The sequence below is a fragment of the Bubalus kerabau genome, chromosome 8 (genome assembly GCF_029407905.1).
Source record: "Bubalus kerabau isolate K-KA32 ecotype Philippines breed swamp buffalo chromosome 8, PCC_UOA_SB_1v2, whole genome shotgun sequence".
In the NCBI taxonomy this organism is placed as follows: Eukaryota; Metazoa; Chordata; class Mammalia; order Artiodactyla; family Bovidae; genus Bubalus; species Bubalus kerabau.
Genome location: NC_073631.1, coordinates 25,910,324 through 25,930,426, shown reverse-complemented (window position 1 = coordinate 25,930,426; position 20,103 = coordinate 25,910,324). Strand labels below are relative to the sequence as shown.

General features: G+C 38.6%; 1 protein-coding gene across 1 annotated transcript in view; it reads left to right on the top strand.

The window, feature by feature from the left end:
• DGKB (diacylglycerol kinase beta) overlaps window positions 1–20,103 on the top strand; it is a 1,145,939-nt gene that overhangs the window by 474,410 nt on the left and 651,426 nt on the right. Inside the window, exon 12 of the mRNA XM_055589891.1 lies at window positions 14,640–14,793. Coding sequence (XP_055445866.1) covers window positions 14,640–14,793 — 154 coding nt within the window. The remainder of the gene's footprint in view (window positions 1–14,639; window positions 14,794–20,103) is intronic.

Genomic DNA, 20,103 nt, shown 5'->3' with positions numbered 1-20,103 from the left:
CTGGGTATACCTTATCTTTGTACTCAGTACTCTGTACTGGGTTTATGCTAATGTGCATACCCTTTATATTCAGAGAAGTGAGTTGCCTCAATCCCTTAAGAAGAAACCTGGGAATTCAGAACCTACATTGTGTAGTGTTGCTGCCTAATGTATATTTTAAATGTCTTTAAAAAGGATATTGATGCTATTATAATTAGTAGCAAAGATAAACACCCTTCTATTTTAAGCTATAATTGTCCTTCCAGAATCAAATTCAACCTTTGCCATTAAAGAAACCACCTTGAAAGTATAATAGAGAAAATACAGTCTTAGGAATCCAACTGAACTGAGTTCAAATTCCATGTCTGCCACATACAAGCAGGTCTTAGACTAGTTACTTCATCTCTCCTGGCCTCAGTTTGTTAACCTATCAAATGAAGAGAGTATTGCCTCTGCTTAGTTGTTGAAAGGGTAACATTCTAAAGTAGATGTAAAATATTTAACCCTTGTGTCTGACAGGTGTTCCACTGATGTTTCGAGGCAGTGGTTGTTGGTCACACTGTAGGGAGCAACAGGCTTTCAATGAAAGTTCTGGAGAACATATAAACAATAAAACCAAGAATATCTGAGATATCCCAGCCAATCCTAGAACCTCAATTTTCTCACAGCCTCAGTGTTTCTCATCCAAAAAGTCAGGAGGTATAACATGGTGACTCTGATGTCTTTTTCCATTGCTCAATTGATTTCCTTCTAAGGTATGAGTGGAGAACAAGTAATGTGATTTGCTTCCTCCACCAAGCCTCGTTGTGGTCTAGAATGCTGTCCTGGTGGTAGAGTTAGGGTGTCTGTTGTCCCCCACACCCCACAACTGCATAAATGCAGGAACAATTAGTTAGCAAGGAATGGATGTAACCTGTTTACCAATATTTCTGCTTCACCTTTACCCTATTGCTATCAACACACTTTCAGTCATCTTCCTCCTCTTATCAAACTTATAGCCAGAACACAGTTTTGAAAACATACCATGAAATGGAAGAATAAAATGCCTACTATCATCTTGTCATTAACCTAATTTTGATTATGCATTATTTATTGTTGAAATACTTTGTAACTTTTATTTCAACACGTGGCCTCAGTTTTTATGCCCTTGATACTCCAAGAATTGCTCTCGCATGGAATGGACCAGGTCCAAAAATTTGAGAAAATATTTGCATAGCTCCTTGTGAGATTAATTAGTTATGTCATAATTAAACAAATCAATTTGAATAACTCCTTGCAGGTTTCTAGTAATTGCACTGAGGAGCAAATCTCATCATTTCCAAAAAAACACACTGTTTTATATCTGTGAAAATATTTAGAATTTGAGAATGGACCATCTGCCACATCTTATCCTAAATTGCAAGCTTAATGATTTAACTGCTTAAAGTGACTAGGTGATATCTGTCACAGTCAACATGTCACAAATGATCCATTTCTCCCTTAATGTTCTGTAATAAATATACAGAAATTTGAAAATAGGTAAATATTTAGAATATATAAGATGTAATTATACTAATTGCTTCCAATTGCTTTTTCTACAGATGAGCTGCTAAAACAAGCTTAAATACTTTGAAAAATAGGCTGGTAACTCTTTAATTTGATGATAAGCACTAACTTTGACATGTAGTAAACATTCTGTATAGGTTACTCTTTCATTTCTTTTTTTTTCCCTAACACCATACACAAAGATAAACTCAAAATGGATGAAAGACCTAAATGTAAGGCCAGAAACTATAAAACTCTTAGAGGAAAATATAGGCAGAACACTCAATGACATAAATCACAGCAAGATCCTCTATGACCCACCTCCTAAGGTAATGGAAATAAAACCAAAAATAGACAAGTGAGACCTAATTAAACTGAAAAGCTTTTGCGTAGCAAAGGACACTACAAACAGGTTGAAAAGACAGAATGAGAGAAATTAATAGTAAATGGAACAACTGAGAAAGGATTAATCTCCAAAATATACAAGCAGCTCATGAAACACAATACCAGAAAACAAACAACCCAATCAAAATGTGAGCAGAGGACCTAAGCAGACATTTCTCCAAAGAAGACTTGCAGATGGTCTTTCAATTTTTTAATAACATTTATTAAATAATTCATATAAGAGTTAAAACAGAAGAAAAAGTGATGTTGGGAACTTCAGGTGATCTTTTATACTTGTTTAAGGAAAAATAGGGGCTTCCCTGGTAGCTCAGCTGGTAAAGAATCCACCTGCAATGCAGGAGACCCCCGTTTGATTCCTGGGTTGTGAAGATCCACTGGAGAGGGATAGGCTACCCATTCCAGTATTCTTGGGCCTCCCTGGTGGCTCAGACAGTAAAGAACCTACCTGCAATGTGGGAGACCTGGGTTTGAACCCTGGGTTGGGAAGATCCCCTGGAGGAGGGCATGGCAACCCACTCCAGTATTCTTGCCTGGAGAATCCCTGTGAACAGAGGAGCCTCGTAGGCTACAGTCATGGGTTTGCAAAGAGTCAGGCATGACTGAGTGACAAAGCACAAAGACAAATAGGGAAAATTCTTTAGGTGCTTGCTACACCTGTCTGAAGGTTATCTGAAGGTTTGTCTGTTGTGTTTGTTTGTATGCTTGCATCAATAGGAATAGATTTTTTCAGCAGGAATATATTTAAGGATATTAGTGGAAAATCTGGACATTTGTGTATAAGGACTTAGAGTGTCTAAGGATTTTAAGGTTTTTTTTTAATAGGTAAAGGAAATGATAAATGATATTCTTAAGATCAATAACCAGTAATGCTGAAGAAGCTGAAGTTGAATGGTTCTATGAAGACCTACAAGACCTTCTAGAACTAACACCCCAAAAAGATGTCCTTTTTATTATAGGGGACTGGAATGCAAAAGTAGGAAGTCAAGAAACACCTGGAGCAACAGGCAAATTTGGCCTTGGAGTACACAATGAAGCAGGGCAAAGGCTAACAGAGTTTTGCCAAGAGAATGCATTGGTCATAGCAAATACCCTCTTTCAACAACACAAGAGAAGATTCTACACATGGACATCACCAGATGGCCAACACTGAAATCAGACTGATTATATTCTTTGTAGCCAAAGATGGAGAAGCTCTATACAGTCAGCAAAAACAGGACTGGGAGGTGGCAAGAATACACAAAAGAACTGTACAAAAAAGATCTTCTTGACCCAGATATGATGGTGTGATCACTCACCTAGAGCCAGACATCCTGGAATGTGAAGTCAAGTGGGCCTTAAGAAGCATTACTACGAACAAATCTAGTGGAGGTGAAGGAATTCCAGTTGAGCTATTTCAAATCCTAAAAGATGATGCTGTGAAAGTGCTACACTCAATATGTCAAATTTGGAAAACTCAGCAGTGGCCACAGGACTGGAAAAGGTCAGTTTTCATTCCAATCCCAAAGAAAGGCAATGCAAAAGAATGCTCAAACTACCTCAGAATTGCACTCATCTCACCCACTAGTAAAATAATGCTCAAAATTCTCCAAGACAGGCTTCAGCAATATGTGAACTGTGAACTTCCAGATGTTCAATCTGGATTTAGAAAAGGCAGAGGAACCAGAGATCAAATTGCCCACATCCGTTCAATCATTGGAAAAGCAAGAGAGTTCCAGAAAAACATCTATTTCTGCTTTATTGACTATGCCAAAGCCTTTGACTGTGTGGATCACAATAAACTGTGGAAAATTCTGGAAAAGATGCGAATACCAAACCACCTGACCTGCCTCTTGAGAAACCTGTATGCAGGTCAGGAAGCAACAGTTAGAACTGGACATGGAACAACAGACTGGTTCCAAATAGGAAAAAGGAGTACGTCAAGGCTGTATATTGTCACCCTGCTTATTTAACTTATATGCAGAGTACATCATGAGAAACGCTGGGCTGGAAGAAGTACAAGCTGGAATCAAGATTGCCGGGGGAAATATCAATAACCTCAGATATGCAGATGACACCATCCTTATGGCAGAAAGCAAAGAAGAACTAAACAGCCTGTTGATGAAAGTGAAAGAGGAGAGTGAAAAAATTGGCTTAAAGCTCAACATTCAGAAAATGAAGATCATGGCATCTGGTCCCATCACTTCATGGCAAATAGAAGGAGAAACAGTGGAAACAGTGGCTGACTTGAATTTTTTGGGTTCCAAAATCACTGGAGATAGCGATTGCAGCCATGTAATTAAAAGACGCTTACTCCTTGGAAGGAAAGTTATGACCAACCTAGACAGCATATTCAAAAGCAGAGACATTACTTTGCCAAAAAGGTCCATCTAGTCAAGGCTATGGTTTTTCCAGTAGTCATGTATGGATGTGAGAGTTGGACTATAAAGAAAGCTGTGCGCCGAAGAATTGATGCTTTTGAACTGTGGTGTTGGAGAAGACTCTTTCGAGTCCCTTGGACTGCAAGGAGATCCAACCAGTCCATCCTAAAGGAGATCAGTCCTGGGTGTTCATTGGAAGGACTGACGTTGAAGCTGAAACTCCAGTACTTTGGCCACCTGATGCAAAGAGCTCATTCATTTGAAAAGACCCTGATGCTGGGAAAGCTTGAGGGCAGGAGGAGAAGGGGACGACAGAGAATGAGATGGTTGCATGGCATCACTGACTCAATCGACATGAGTTTGTGTGAACTCTGGGAGTTGGTGATGGACAGAGAGGTCTGGTGTGCTGCAGTTCATGGAGTCACAAAGAGTCAGACGTGACTGAGCAACTGAACTGAACGGAAGATCAATAAGTTAAAATTTCTATTTATTAAATTATTTCTAAAGCCAACAGGAATAACAGGCTCGCATTCAAGAGATGACCAGGTATACATTATTGAAGAAATCCAATCAAATGATGAAAACTGGAATGGCAAGATTTAGAATATATTTCAGATATGTGGTCAAAAGGAATAGGTTACATTTAGAATATCAAAAAGAATTATAGTCAACTCAGAGTTTTCAAGATTGTGGAACTGAGATAATTATACCATCACTGTTTATTTTTATATTGGTTTTGCTTTTTTGTCTAATGATTAGCTTATTGATAGACTAGTCAACAGAGTTGATGGTGACTAACCAGTTGTATTAGATATGGATACTGGAAGATCAAAATCTGCCTATAGAATTATACTTAACTATAACATAGAAGCTTTTCAAATCAGAAATATTCAGCTCCTTGGCAATAAATAGGAACCTTTGACTTTGGGCACTTTACTTGATTTTTCTGAGGCTCAGAAAATTCATGTTACAGCTTTTCTGTCTATAAAATAGGACTGATAGTCACATTTGCTCATGGAGTTATTGTGATTATCGAAGTATAGCATATACAGAACATACTTAGTGCAGTTCCTAGAACACAATAACATTAGGTAAGTTTCCATGTATACAACAAACACTTTAAGGAAATTCTAATTTTATTTTTCCATTTATGGATAATAGATCATATTACTGACTATAAAGATTGAAAGGAGAGGTTGAAGGCTTTAAGAAGTAGTTCCAAAAAAAAAAAAAAAAAGTGAGGATAAACATATAAAAAGTGAGAAAAGCACTTCGAACAAAAATTATTGGGTTGTGTCCCAAATAATGCATGTATATTATGTATCATATATTGCTCCCAGGTGGCTCAGACAATAAAGTATTGGCCTGCAGTGCAGAAGACACGAGTTCAACCCCTGGGTTGGGAAAATCCCCTGGAGTAGGAAGTGGCAACACTTTCCAGTATTCTTGCCTGGAGAATCCCACAGACAGAGGAGCTTGGTGGGCTGAGGTCTATAGGGCTGCACAGAATCGAACACTACTGAGCAACTAACACTTTCACTTTTACCTTCATTGTATCTGGACATGTGGAAGAAATAGAAATGGTCAAGATGACCTTTGCTACCAAGAAATATCAAGTAATTAAATATAATTTACAAATTGCTGGCAAAATACTTCAACTAGGGAATCTTCCCTGTAGCTCAGATGGTAAAGAATCTGCCTGCAATGCAGGAGACCCAGGTTCGATCCCTGGGTCAGGAAGATCTTCTGGAGAAGGGAATGGCAATCCACTCCAGAAATCTTGCCTGGAGTATGCCATGAACAGAGGAGCTTGGCGGGTCACAGTCCATAGGGTCACAGAGTCGGACGTGACTGAGAGATTAACGCTAAACTACAAAGGAATTCTTAAGTCCTGAAAATAATAAATGAATTCCCTGACCCCCTTGTAGACTCTCAGTCCCTCACTCTCACATGCAAGCTGAGCGTTTCCTGATCTGTCTTCTACACCTTGTCATCTTGATGTTTCTCCCAATAATAACCCAGACATATTTGGGCCTTGATGGATTAGAAAGAAGAGAATTTTTAGGATAATATGTATTTGAAATCATTACAAATTTTTTGTTATATTATCAATAGTTTTGTTGATTTAGTTTTATTTTAATTTGCTACAATATTACATATATATCCATATGCTATCATACTTTAAAATAATCTCATTTGAGATTTATTAAAACTATATATTCCTGGTCAAAAACTTTTTGCATTTATTCTATTTCACAAATTCTTACCATCCTACCTGAATCAGTTTTCTTTCTTGCTAGATGTCATACAAAGAGGTATTACGTGAAATTGTGCTTCTTTCTTTGTTTTTGCTATTCCAGTGTCCATACTTCAAATATATCATGATAACCTGCAATGTAAAAAATTATGTTAAGCACTCTGTGGTGCAGAGTTGTGCTGGACCTTGTAGTCTAGCAGGGAACAAGAGATACTTGTAATTCTGCCTGTATACATACCTGCGTTAAGAGACTCATTTGGGAATTTTTAAAAATTAATATATTTTTTTCATTGAAGAATAATTGCTTTACAAAATTTTGTTATTTTATCTTAGACATCAGCATGAATCAGCTATAGGTGTACATATGTCTCTTCCCTCTTGAGCCTCCTTCCCATCTCCCTCCATGAAGATGCAAGTATGCAATCCTTAAAAACTTTAGATGCATGGTTATTCACAAAATCTTTATTCTGTTTTATTTTTCGAGGAGAAATAACTTTTAGAGCGTTTGGCGTGTGGTTCAGTAATAACTCACACCAGTTCAAGTGACAACACTGAAGCATAGACAAGACAGCGTCCTACGAGATGAAGGTGGAGTCTATTTTTAAAAAATGGTACAAATGAACTTGTCCACAAAACAGAAATAGAGTCACAGATGTAGACAACAAATTCATGGTTAAGGGGGTTAGAGGAGGAGGGATCAATTGGAACGTTGGGATTGACATATATTTATATATATATACTATGTATAAAAGAGATAACTAATGAGAACCTTCTGTATAGCATAGGGAACTCTGCTCAATACTCTGCAGTGGTCTATATGGGAAAAGAATCTAAAAAGAGTGTTTATATGTATATGCATAACTGATTCACGTTGCTATACACCTGAAATTAACACAACTTTGTAAATCAACTATACTCCAGTAAAAATTTTTTAAAAGAGTAGATTTCAGCCGAAGTACAAAATTTAGTTGGATACAGACTCTTGATCACAAGATATACTGAAAATCACAGTAAAAGTAACCCGCTTAAAATTTTTCTATTATGCGCATTTCATAATTACTAAAATAATTTGGAGTATCATTGTTTGTTGTTCTTGCCATTTGCCATCTCTTACTGAAAACCACATGTCTATTTTTCTCTGTGAGACTTAATAGATGTTAGTTTTAAGTAAAGACTGGTACAATTAATAAATTATGCACTTCTGAGGTAGTGAAGATAATTCCATTTGCCAAAATTAAGTTTTAAATATCCAATGTGAAATTCACACTTTCACTCTTTCTCTTTAACGGAAGTTTCTCCATGGCAGTGTAGGAGACTATCAAGGAGTGCTCTGAAATCTGAAGTAATGTACAGTCTATTGCAGAATCAATTTCAGTACTGCTGCTGCTGCTGCTAAGTCACTTCAGTCATGTCCGAATCTGTGTGACCCTATAGACGGCAGCCCACCAGGCTCCCCTGTCCCTGGGATTGTCCAGGCAAGAACACTGGAGTGGGTTGCCATTTCCTTCTCCAATGCATGAAAGTGAAAAGTGAAAGTGAAGTCGCTCAGTTGTGTCTGACTCTTCACGACCCCATGGACTGCAGCCCACGAGGCTCCTCTGTCCATGGGATTTTCCAGGCAAGAGTACTGGAGTGGGGTGCCATTGCCTTCTGATAAGCATAAGCAAAGAGATATTTAAAATGTAGATTTTCTTTTCTGAAAATATTTTAATATCAAAATTATGTATTTAGAATCTCAGAAAGTTAGCCATACTACATATTAATGTATATGTTTTGGTTCAGTAACCTTTACATCAGTGTTTGATTTAATATAATTAGTTAATGATATAAATTAGTTATAAATTTACATATAATGATACAAACTAGGAAAATTGATATGGAAATGGTCAAAGAATTACTTTCACCATTTAAGTTACTGACTAACTTAAGTTACTGCCTACCTCATTGAGTTCTTTCGCTCGGTACCCAGCAGTATTGTATACATAGTAGGCACTCAGTGAACACTTAATGATAAACGAATTGCAGTAATTTCTTTGTTAATAGTTTTAGCTACTTAATCTTTGATACTTCAGTGATTCATTTTTGTCTTTTAAAGATCACCTATTAATCATCTGTGTATGCAAGCTCATTAGCAATTGTGAAAATTGGACTTTTTGTCTGATATAAATGTTATAAGATCCTGTTATATAAAATGATCCTATTATTATTAGTCTTCCTATTCTACTGTGATCATGAAAGTGTTAGTTACTCAGTCATGTCCAACTCTCTGTGACCCCATGGACTGTAACCCACCAAGCTCCTCTGTCCATAGAATTCTCCAGGCCAAGAATACTGGAATAGGTAGCCATTACCTTCTCCAGAGGCTTTTCTGGACCCAGGGATGGAACCTGGGTCTCCTGCATTGCAGGCAGATTCTTTACCATCTGAGCCACCAGGGAAGCCCTATTATGATGATATGATCCTGTTAAAATATGTTAGATCACATGATTTCCTGCTGCAACCCTCCAATAACTGTTCCTCTCACTCGACTTTAAAGCCATAATGGTTTATTTTTAAAATTTATTTGTTTTTATTTACTTATTTATTTGGCTGTGCCAAGCTTAGTTGTGGCTTGTGTAATCTTAGTTCCCTGCCCAGGGTTTGAACATGGGCCCTCTCATTGGGAGTGTAGAGTCCTAACCACTGGACCACCAGGAAAGTCTCACCATAGCACTGTATTGATGGTCTAAAATGTTTTTACAGAGTCTGCCCCCATATACACACCACCAAAGATCCTGCCCTTTACCTCCTCTCTGTAATTCTAGTCCGTCCTCAATCCTGCTCTAGTCTCTTGCTTTTCTTCAGTACCTCTTATAGAAAATCCTCTAAAACAAGAACATCTTAATGCCTCAGGACATTTGCACCACCTGTTTTTATCTCTCTGGAATGTTCTTTCTCCAAATATGTGTGAAGCTTGCTCCCTCATCTCATTTCAGTCTTTATTCAAAGAACAGATTCTCATTTCCTAATCATTAGGTTTAAAACTACAAGCACCACCCCCAATATACAAGCATCTTCCTTCTTTATTTCTTATACAACATTTAATTGGGCTACCTGGTGGTAGCACTCGTGGTGAAGAATCTACCTGCAATGCAGGAAAAGCGGGAGATGTGGATTTGATCCATGGATGGGAAGATCCCCTGGAGAGAGGGCAGTGGCAACCCACTCCAATATTCTTACATAGAGAATCCCACAGACAGAGAAGCACGGTGAGCTACAATCCATAGGGTCACAAAGAGTTAGATATGACTTAGCACATATGTACACACTACTTAATACCTTCAGACACTATACATTTAAGCTATTATTTTTTTTTCTTATTCCCTTTATTAGAAGATAAGCCCCCTGATGGAAGGATTTTGCATGTATCAGTAACATTTTTACCCCATGACCTAGAACAGAGCCCATTACAAAGTGGATATATGCATAATGTACATTTGCTGAATATGAGAAAATCTTCATCCTGAAACTGCCAAAATAAATTAATGATAGAGTGACGACATTTGTTTTCATTCACTTTGAATCTACTTGGATGAATACCAGAGTTATTTCTTTAGTATTAGCAGGAATTTAAACATCAAGAATCCAGATGGTCAGATAGAATAATGAAAGGCACATAGAAATGTGTTTTGAATTTGTGCCAACTTGGCAGCAAGCTCTGAGCAGCTTCCCGAGTTTGTATTCTTTAGAGATTCTATCTCCCTAAATAGTCTGTGGCCGCTCCTTCAAGTTAAAAAAAAAATGAAGAAAAAACAGTTTTCAAAATCTTAAATATAATTTGGATTGTGTGTCTCTGAACTTCCAGCCAATTTGATTTTTGAGAACTCATTTAGTTGTTTGATCCTACTTTTTGCGTTAGTGTTTCATTTCTATTGCTATGCATATACATGATTTCATTCTATTTAAAGGTCACGCTCTTCAGAAACCAATGCTAATGCTGCTACATGACAGCAGTAGAAAATAAGAGATGTAAATTTGGAAATATTCTGCTAAATCGTGAGATAAGAAAAATGTACAGATTGAGGATAGTATCAATGTATGGAAGTGTTAATACTCTGGAAAACACAAAGTTTTAGAGAAGATTGGAAAATCTTTTGCTAATGAGAAGTAAATGACTTAACCAGGAAAGGCATTGAAGATTAATTCCTTAATGAACATGAAACACTGAAGCAGCTGCCTTTTGGCTTTGAAGAAGTTTGGGTTTTACAACATTGTAAGCTGTGTGTACAGAGAAGGCAATGGCATCCCACTTCAGTACTCTTGCCTGGAGAAGCCCACGGACGGAGGAGCCTGGTGGGCTGCAGTCCGTGGGGTCGCGAAGAGTTGGACACGACTGAGCGACTTCACTTTCAGTTTTCACTTCATGCATTGGAGAAGGAAATGGCAACCCACTCCAGTGTTCTTGCCTGGAGAATCCCAGGGACGGGGGATCCTGGTGGGCTGCCGTCTATGGGGTCGCACAGAGTAGGATACGACTGAAGCGACTTAGCAGCAGCAGCAGCAGCAGCAGCAGGAGCAAGCTGTGTGTAATGACAGGAAATGTAAGAGAAAGGAAGTTTGCTCCTACCAACACTGTAAAGAAGCTAGAGGAAGAAGCTGACATCATCGCTAAAACTTCAGTCATAAATAGGATGACATCATCTTGTGGAAATCATTTAAGAGCTAAGGAAATTTTTATTCTATTCTTATGTCTATGAAAGGCTTTTAGTTATTTTAAAGTAAGTTAATCTCTTTTTAAAGGCTTGCTTTCTGAAGGCAGTCATTTGCCAATGTTGCCTGACCCAGAACAATTACAGCACAATATCTAAGACACAAAAACTCTGGGTTAAATTTGGAAAAATGCAATGAATTTTCTAATTTTCTGAATCAATAGACTAGGGCAAATTAAGGTTATAAAAGTCTAACTTCAAATCAGTGCTTCTTTTTATTTATTCCCTTTCCTTTTTTAAACTATTTATTTCTTTTACATCCTTTATGCCCAAAGGTACATTAAGTGCTTTACATCAATTTATTATTATGTTGAGGCAGCACTGCTGAATGGTTCATCTTATATGGAGGAAATTAAGGTATCGAGGTGTCAGATAATAAAAACAAGCTATTTTTTTGCTTGCTGAGCAAGGGAGAGCTACGACATTCGAGCAAGTTCAAAAAAGTTTTCCTGAGACCTGAAAAAAAAAGCATCAAGGAGAAATGTATTCCTTATTAAGAGAGATGTCATACATTAAGTTCACTTTTTTTTTCTTTTGGACTGGCTATTTTCCTGGTTTTCATCATTAAATCACAGGCACCGATTTCAAGGATGTTCTATGTGGGTGATGTAGGGCTCTATAAAGGGCATAAACACACTTGGGATGAGGCAGAGTTTTCCTTAAAAGAGCAGATGCATGTCTTGCCCCAAATCACTCAGGTGGTTAGTGGAGGTATTGGAATATGAAACAAAATTGTTTTGTTCTGGAGTCCTGGTTGTTTTTGTTGGTTGGCTGTTGCTGTTTTCCTGTGTTAAACCCTTGACTTGAAAGACTTCTGTTTTAAAATAGAATCTTACTGTAAAGGAAGACCCAGAGGAAAAAATTCAGTAATTATAGTCCTTTGTTCACATTTAATTACCAGATTTCTCAAAAGCAAAAACAAAGGAAAAGCCAATAACAAACAAATAAAAATGCCCAACAACAAAGAAAAGTGGACCATGTAATTATCTATTAAATGCAAATGGAAACATTTATGTTGATGTGGTTTAAGATTCATTCTTCCAGTATTGTTGGGAATTTTTCCTAACAAACTAAGAGATTGTTAATATAGATGAAGAACTTGAGTCACAGAGAGATTAATAAATTGCCCGCTGTCACACAGCTGGATAGTGTTGGGTCAAGAGTTGATCCAAGGAGTCTGACTTCAAGACCATGCTTCTATCATCTGTTTTCAAACATAATGCTGACTTACCATAGGGTACAGAGTGAAGAGATACTATACGTAACTTTGATTTTAATCATGATACTTGTGAATATGTTTATCACACAAATTTCCTATAACTTCTTGAATTAACTCCTGGTTCCCTTCTTTACTTGTTGTAGCAAATGCTTTCTGAAAGTACTTCAGCTGAGTGATGCTATTCTTTAAATATTCATGTTATTCATAGATTTTAGTTTCGTGGTTCAGTCTGCTTGTAGACTGCAGTCCATGGGTCACCAGGAGTCGGACACAACTGAGAGACTGAACTGAACTACTAGTAGAATTTGTAATATTCAGTGGTGGTGGTGATTCATTGAACATGGAAAGAAATGAAGTCTTTTTACCACCACCAATATATAACCAATATAGATATAGATATAGATATAGATATAGATATAGATATAGATATAGGAGAAGGAAATGGCAACCCACTCCAGTGTTGTTGCCTAGAGAATTGCATGAGCAGAGGAGGCTGGCAGGCTACAGTCCATGGGATTGCACGAGTCAGACACGACTTAGCAACTAAACCACCACTGCCGTATATATATATACTTAGACACATATATATGTATAAATATTTGAAGTGCCCTACTGAGAATGAATAAGCAAAACAAGGCTTAATTAAAAATGTCAGATTAAGTTGCAGACAGGATCTTAGAATCATGAATAAAATACATTTTTTTATATTGGCTTGAGATAATATTAGGTACAAAAGCATACATAGTATATATAGTTAAATGTTATATGATCTAATCTGCAAAAATTTACTTTCTCATATTGATATCCTTATATGTCTTATTTCATTTTAGGTTTATTCAAAATAGTGCAGTGATAAAATTGGTCCTTCTCTACCACTATATCCCAATATTTTTACGTAAGAAAAAATAAGCTTTTTGTATCCAGAATTTGCAGTTTATTGAATTGTTTATCCTCATCTGCCACGAGTTTGAAAAAAATTGGGAGCATTAATCTGCCAAGTTTTGTTTTTGCCTTATTTTTAGTTTCATCTCCATTATATTGAACTAATTGGTAAGGGAAAAAAAAAAAAAAAAGTACCTTTCCAGGGCTTCCTATGAGGCCTATAGCACTTGAGGTCCTTTGATCCGGACAGATGTGGCTTCATTTCAGTTTCTTATCTGTAGGTCTCCTAGTCCCTTCAAATGGCCTAGTAGGTAGTACCCTACACAACTCCAGGAGCCTTCTCTTCCATGAAGTCTACATCTATTTCCCAGGCAACATTTATGCACTAGTGTCCAGGCAGTGACAAGCCCAACGAATACCTTGTCCTTTCTTGGCCCTAAAGTACCTGCACCCTTGTTCTCAGTTTCCCATGCAGGAGTCAGATCTTGGCCCACTGTTCACATCTGCTTGGAGAAAGCAAGCTCTCTCAGTCACTCCTGTGAAATTCTCCCATGAACTTGAGAATAGAAGGTAGCTCCCATCACCATTTCCCCAAGTGGACATGGAGATTCTCAGTGTAGCAATGGATCTTTAGGTGCAAATGTCAGCTCTTTTATAGCTCTGCACTGAGTAAGAGTGGGCAGAGATCTTGAAGTAGATTTCTTTGACAATTGCCTAGGAAGATTTAGAATTTCACTTTAGGATTTTATATCCATTGGTCTTGGTGTTAAGGTAAAACTTTCACGTTAACCACTTTCTCCAGTGGTTCAAAACAGTGTTTATTATTAGAGACAAAGAAAGGAGACAAGAGGGATAACTTTCTGTATTCATGCTATGTTCTTGATTTTGCATCAGCACCTTCAGGTAGTTGTCTGATTTAAACATCATAACTCCTTGGAATTGTGAATATTCTCCCCAATTTACAGAGGAGGAAATTAACTTTCTAAGAGTAAAGTTTTTAAGGCCATACAGACACTGTGGAAATAGGGATGCCTGACTGGAAAGCTCCTGTTTTTCTTGCTCCATTGCTGCAGGTAAGACATCTAAATCTAATCACCAGTGGTAGCGTAGGAGTGCCTGGTTTGTTTCTCAAAGAGTTACCTTCCTTTTGTAGACTTGGATGTAAGAATGTTTGAGATCATTTCTCCTGCTAATGCTCTTGAACATTGCAAACAATCTTAACATTGGCTGAGTCTTAAAATATATATTTAAATTTTTTTTCTTTTCAGACAATAGATTTTGAAGGTTTCAAGCTATTTATGAAGACATTCCTGGAAGCCGAGCTTCCTGATGATTTCACAACACACCTTTTCATGTCATTTAGCAACAAGTTTCCTCATTCTAGTCCAATGGTAAAAAGTAAGCCTGCTCTCCTCTCAAGTGGTAAGTCTAAGTATTTACTAAAAATCTATATAATGCAAAAACCTCAAAGGGAAATGTCAGTATAAGTTCTCTATAAGATGAGATGATTTGCTTAGAAATTACCTTTGTTGCAGGATTTATCTTTTCAAACTAAGATTGTGTAACTAAACATTAGAGAAAATATACTTTATCACTATACATCACTTGCATTACAGTGTCTTACAAGTCTATGTTTTAGGTAATAATTTTAAGAGATACTTCCATAAAATTTAAGAAAGTGCTCTTTTTTTAAATTTTATTTAATTTAACTTTACAATATTGTATTGGTTTTGCCATATATCAAAATGAATCTGCCACAGGTATACATGTGTTCCCCATCCTGAACCCTCCTCCCTCCTCCCTCCCCATTCCATCCCTCTGGGTCGTCCCAGTGCACCAGCCCCAAGCATCCAGTATCGTGCATCTAACCTGGACTGGTGACTCATTTCATATATGATATTATACATATTTCAACGCCATTCTCCCAAATCATCCCACCCTCTCCCTCTCCCACAGAGTCCAAAAGACTGTTCCGTACATCAGTGTCTCTTTTGCTGTCTTGTATACAGGGTTATTGTTTCCATCTTTCTAAATTCCATATATATGCATTAGTATATTGTATTGGTGTTTTTCTTTCTGGCTTACTTCACTCTGTATAATAGGCTCCAGTTTCATCCACCTCATTAGAACTGATTCAAATGTGTTCTTTTTAATGGCTGAGTAATACTCCATTGTGTATATGTACCACCGCTTTCTTATCCATTCATCTGCTGATGGACATCTAGGTTGCTTCCATGTCCTGGCTATTATAAACAGTGCTGCGATGAACATTGGGGTGCACATGTCTCTTTCCCTTCTGATTTCCTCAGTGTGTATGCCCAGCAGTGGGATTGCTGGATCATAAGGCAGTTCTATTTCCAGTTTTTTAAGGAATCTCCACACTGTTCTCCATAGTGGCTGTACTAGTTTGCATTCCCACCAACAGTGTAAGAGGGTTCCCTTTTCTCCACACCCTCTCCAGCATTTATTGTTTGTAGATTTTTGGATCGCAGCCATTCTGACTGGCGTGAAAGTACTCTTTTAAATGACTGGAATATATATAATATATATCATACACCATGTATCATGTATCATATATCAGTAGTCACAAGGCAGTTATGTCTAGAAAACATAGTATTTAATATCACTTGTTCAAATTACTGGTATTCTTTCACATTTTTAGATTTGTAACCTGAGTATTACTTTTCCTCTTAGATACTTAATTCAATTTTGTCACCACAGAGATTTTAGTTTTCTTATTAGGTGTAGGTTTTAATCCATTACTACTTGTCAATAAATGTGTCACTCTCCACAAAGTCAGGAAAACAGAAATCTCACTATGTTACTTTAGGGAATGTGAAATAGGAAACGGGTAAAACAGCGTTGGAGAGTTTGAAAAGCAAAGATGAACACTGAGACATGTTGAGGTACAACCACAGGAAGCATATTCCTCCCCCAGGTTGGAGTCATCAAAACCTAGAAGCTAGGAAGGAGGACCTCTTGGAGCTGGAAGGCAGAGTTTGAAGGTGGGGGATTTTGCCTGGCAGATGGGAACCATCAGACTCCTGTGCAGAGGATCCTATCTGACAGGCTCTGGTAGCTCAGGAACTCAGGGAGGAGCCCACAGCCCTGGAAGTCAGACCTCTTTCAACATCACCATGGTCTCTGCAGGACTGAATAGCGGGCTGTAAGCTGCAGACTAGAGGCCAGTTGCTGCTGGAACCAGGTTCTGTGAGAGTGACATGTTGGAGAGATCTAAGAGGAAGTGGAGGTAGAATGGCAGGAACCAAGCCCTTCTCTCTCCTCCCTTCTCAGGTCTCTTTCATGCCCTCTCTGAACCCAGCCAGTTTCCATCAGTCAATGGAGAAATGTAATCTTCAGCAGTATGTCTCAAACTCTAATCTAGGACTCTTTAAGGCTTCTGAAAAATCCTTCAGTTCAGTTCAATCGCTCAGTCCTGTCCGACTGTTTGTGACCCCGTGAATCACAGCACGCCAGGCCTCCCTGCTGCTGCTACTGCTGCAAAGTCACTTCAGTCGTGTCCGACTCTGTGCGACCCCATAGACGGCAGCCAACCAGGGTCCCCCATCCTTGGGATTCTCCAGACAAGAACACTAGAGTGGGTTGCCATTTCCTTCTCCGATGCATGAAAGTGAAAAGTGAAAGTGAAGTCGCTCAGTCACGTCCGACTCTTAGCGACCACATAGACTGCAGCCTACCAGGCTCCTCCACCCATGGGATTTTCCAGGCAAGAGTACTGGAGTGGGGTGCCATTGCCTTCTCTGGCCAGGCCTCCCTATCAATCACCAACTCCCGGAGTTTACCCAAACTTATGTGCATCGAGTCAGTAATGCCATCCAGCCATCTCATTCTCTGTTGTCCCCTTCTCCTCCTCCCCACAATCCCTCCCAGCATCACAGTCTTTTCCAATGAGTCAACTCTTTGCATGAGGTGGCCAAAGTATTAGAGTTTCAGCCTCAGCATCAGTCCTTCCAATGAGAACCCAGGACTGGTCTCCTTGAGGGTGGATGGATTGGATCTCCTTGCAGTCCAAGGGACTCTTAAGCGTCTTCTCCAACACCACAGTTCAAAAGCATCAATTCTTTGGCGCTCAGCCTTCTTCACAGTCCAACTCTCACATCCATACATGACCACTGGAAAAACCATAGCCTTGAATACACAGACCTTTGTTGGCAAAGTAATATCTCTGCTTTTGAATATGCTATCTAGGTTGATCATGACTTTCCTTCCAAGGAGTGTCTTTTAATTTCATGGCTGCAATCACCATCTGCAGTGATTTTGGAGCCCCCCAAAAATAAATTCTGACACTGTTTCCCCATCTATTTCCCATGAAGTGATGGGACCAGATGCTATGATCTTAGTTTTCTGAATGTTGAGCTTTAAGCCAACTTTTTCACTCTCCTCTTTCACTTTCATCAAGAAGCTTTCTAGTTCCTCTTCACTTTCTGCCATAATGGTGGTGTCATCTGCATATCTGAGGTTATTGATATTTCTCCTGGCAATCTTGATTCCAGCTTGTGTTTCTTCCAGCCCAGTGTTTCTCATTTTGTACTCTGCATATGAGTTAAATGAGCAGGGTAACAATATACAGCCTTGACGTACTCCTTTTCCTATTTGGAACCAGTCTGTTGTTCCATGTCCAGTTCTAGCTGTTGCTTCCTGACCTGCATACAGGTTTCTCAAGAGGCAGGTCAGGTGGTCTGGTGTGCCCATCTCTTTCAGAATTTTCCACAGTTTATTGTGATCCACACAGGCAAAGGCTTTGGCATAGTCAATAAAGCAGAAATAGATGTTTTTCTGGAACTCTCTTGCTTTTTCTATGATCCAGCGGATGTTGGCAATTTGATCTCTGATTCCTCTGCCTTTTCTAAAACCAGCTTGAACATCAGGAAGTTCACGGTTCACATACTGCTGAAGCTTGGCTTGGAGAATTTTGAGCATTACTTTACTAGCATGTGAGATGAGTGCAATTGTGTGGTAGTTTGAGCATTCTTTGGCATTGCCTTTCTTTGGGATTGGAATGAAAACTGACCTTTTACAGTCCTGTGGCCACTGCTGAGTTTTCCAAATTTGCTGGCCTATTCAGTGCAGCAGTTTCACAGCATCATCTTTCAGGATTTGAAATAGCTCAACGGGAATTCCATCACCTCCACTAGCTCTGTTTGTAGTGATGCTTTCTAAGGCTTCTTGACTTCACATTCCAGAATGTTTGGCTGTAGGTCACTGATCACACCATAAATCCTTACACACCCTGAAACGGTTTTGTATATATGTGTGATATTTATTTGTTTGTCATATTAAAGATGACACATTCTATAAATGATAATGATCCACCCCCTGTTGTTCAGTCACTGAGTCGTATTCGATTCTTTGTGACTCCATGGATTGCAGCACGCCAGGCTTCCCTGACCTTCACCATCTCCTGGAGATAGCTCAAACTCATATCCATTGCAACGGTGATGCCATCCAACCATTTCATCATCTGTTGTACCCTTATCTTCCTGCCTTCAATGTTTCCCAGCATCAGGTTTTTTTCCAGTGAGTCAGTTCTTCGCATCAGATGGCTAAAGTACTGGAGTTTCAGTTTCAGCATCAGTCCTTCCAATGAACATTCAGGACTGATTTCCTTTAGGATTGACTGGTTTGATACTCTCAAGAGTCTTCTCCAATACCACAGGTCAAAAGCATCAGTTCTTCAGTGCTCAGCCTCCTTTATGGTCCACCTCTCACATGCATACATGACTACTGGAAAAACTATAGTTTTGACGAGATGGACCTTTGTTGGCAAAGTAATGTCGCTGCTTTTAACATGCTGTCTAGGTTTGTCATAGCTTTTCTTCCAAGAAGCAAGCGTGTTTTAATTTCATGGCTACAGTCATCTTCTAAGTGATTTCATAGCCCCAAAATAGAGTCTCTCACTGTTTGCACTGTTTCCCCATAGACTTGCCATGTAGTGATGGGACCAGAGGCCATGATCTTAGTTTTTTGAATGTTGAGTTTTAAGCCAGATTTTTCACTCTCCTCTTTGATCTTCTTCAAGAGGGTCTTTATTCCTCTTTGCTTTCTGCCATAAGGGTGGTGTCATCTGTGTATCTTAGGTTATTGATATTTCTCCCGGCAATCTTGATTCCAGCTTGTGCTTCATCCATCCAGGCATTTTTTCATCATGTACTCTGCATATAAGTTAAATAAGCAGGATGACAATATACAGCCTTGATGTCCCCAATTTGGAACCTGTCTGTAGTTCCATGTTTGGTTCTAATTGTTGCTTCTTTACCTGCATACAGGTTTCTCAGAAGGCTGGTAAGGTCATCTGGTATTTCTATCCCTTCAAGAATTTTCCACAATTTGTTGTGATCCACACAGTCAAAGGCTTTAGCATAGTCAATGATGCAGAAATAGGCTTTTTTCTGGAATTCTCTTGCTTTTTCTAGGGTCCACGGATGTTGGCAACTTGATCTCTGGTTCTTCTGCCTTTTCTAAATCCAGCTTGAACATCTGGGAGTTCTCAGTTAATGTACTGTTGAAGCCTAGCTTGAAGAATTTTGAGTATTACTTTGCTGGTGCGTGAGATGAGTGCAATTGTGTAGTAGTTTGACATTTTTTGGCATTGCCTTTCTTTGGAATTGGAATGAAAACCAACCTTTTACAGTCCTGTGGCCACTGCTGAGTTTTCCAAATTTGTTGGCATATTGAGTGCAGCACTTTCACAGCATCATCTTTTAGAATTTG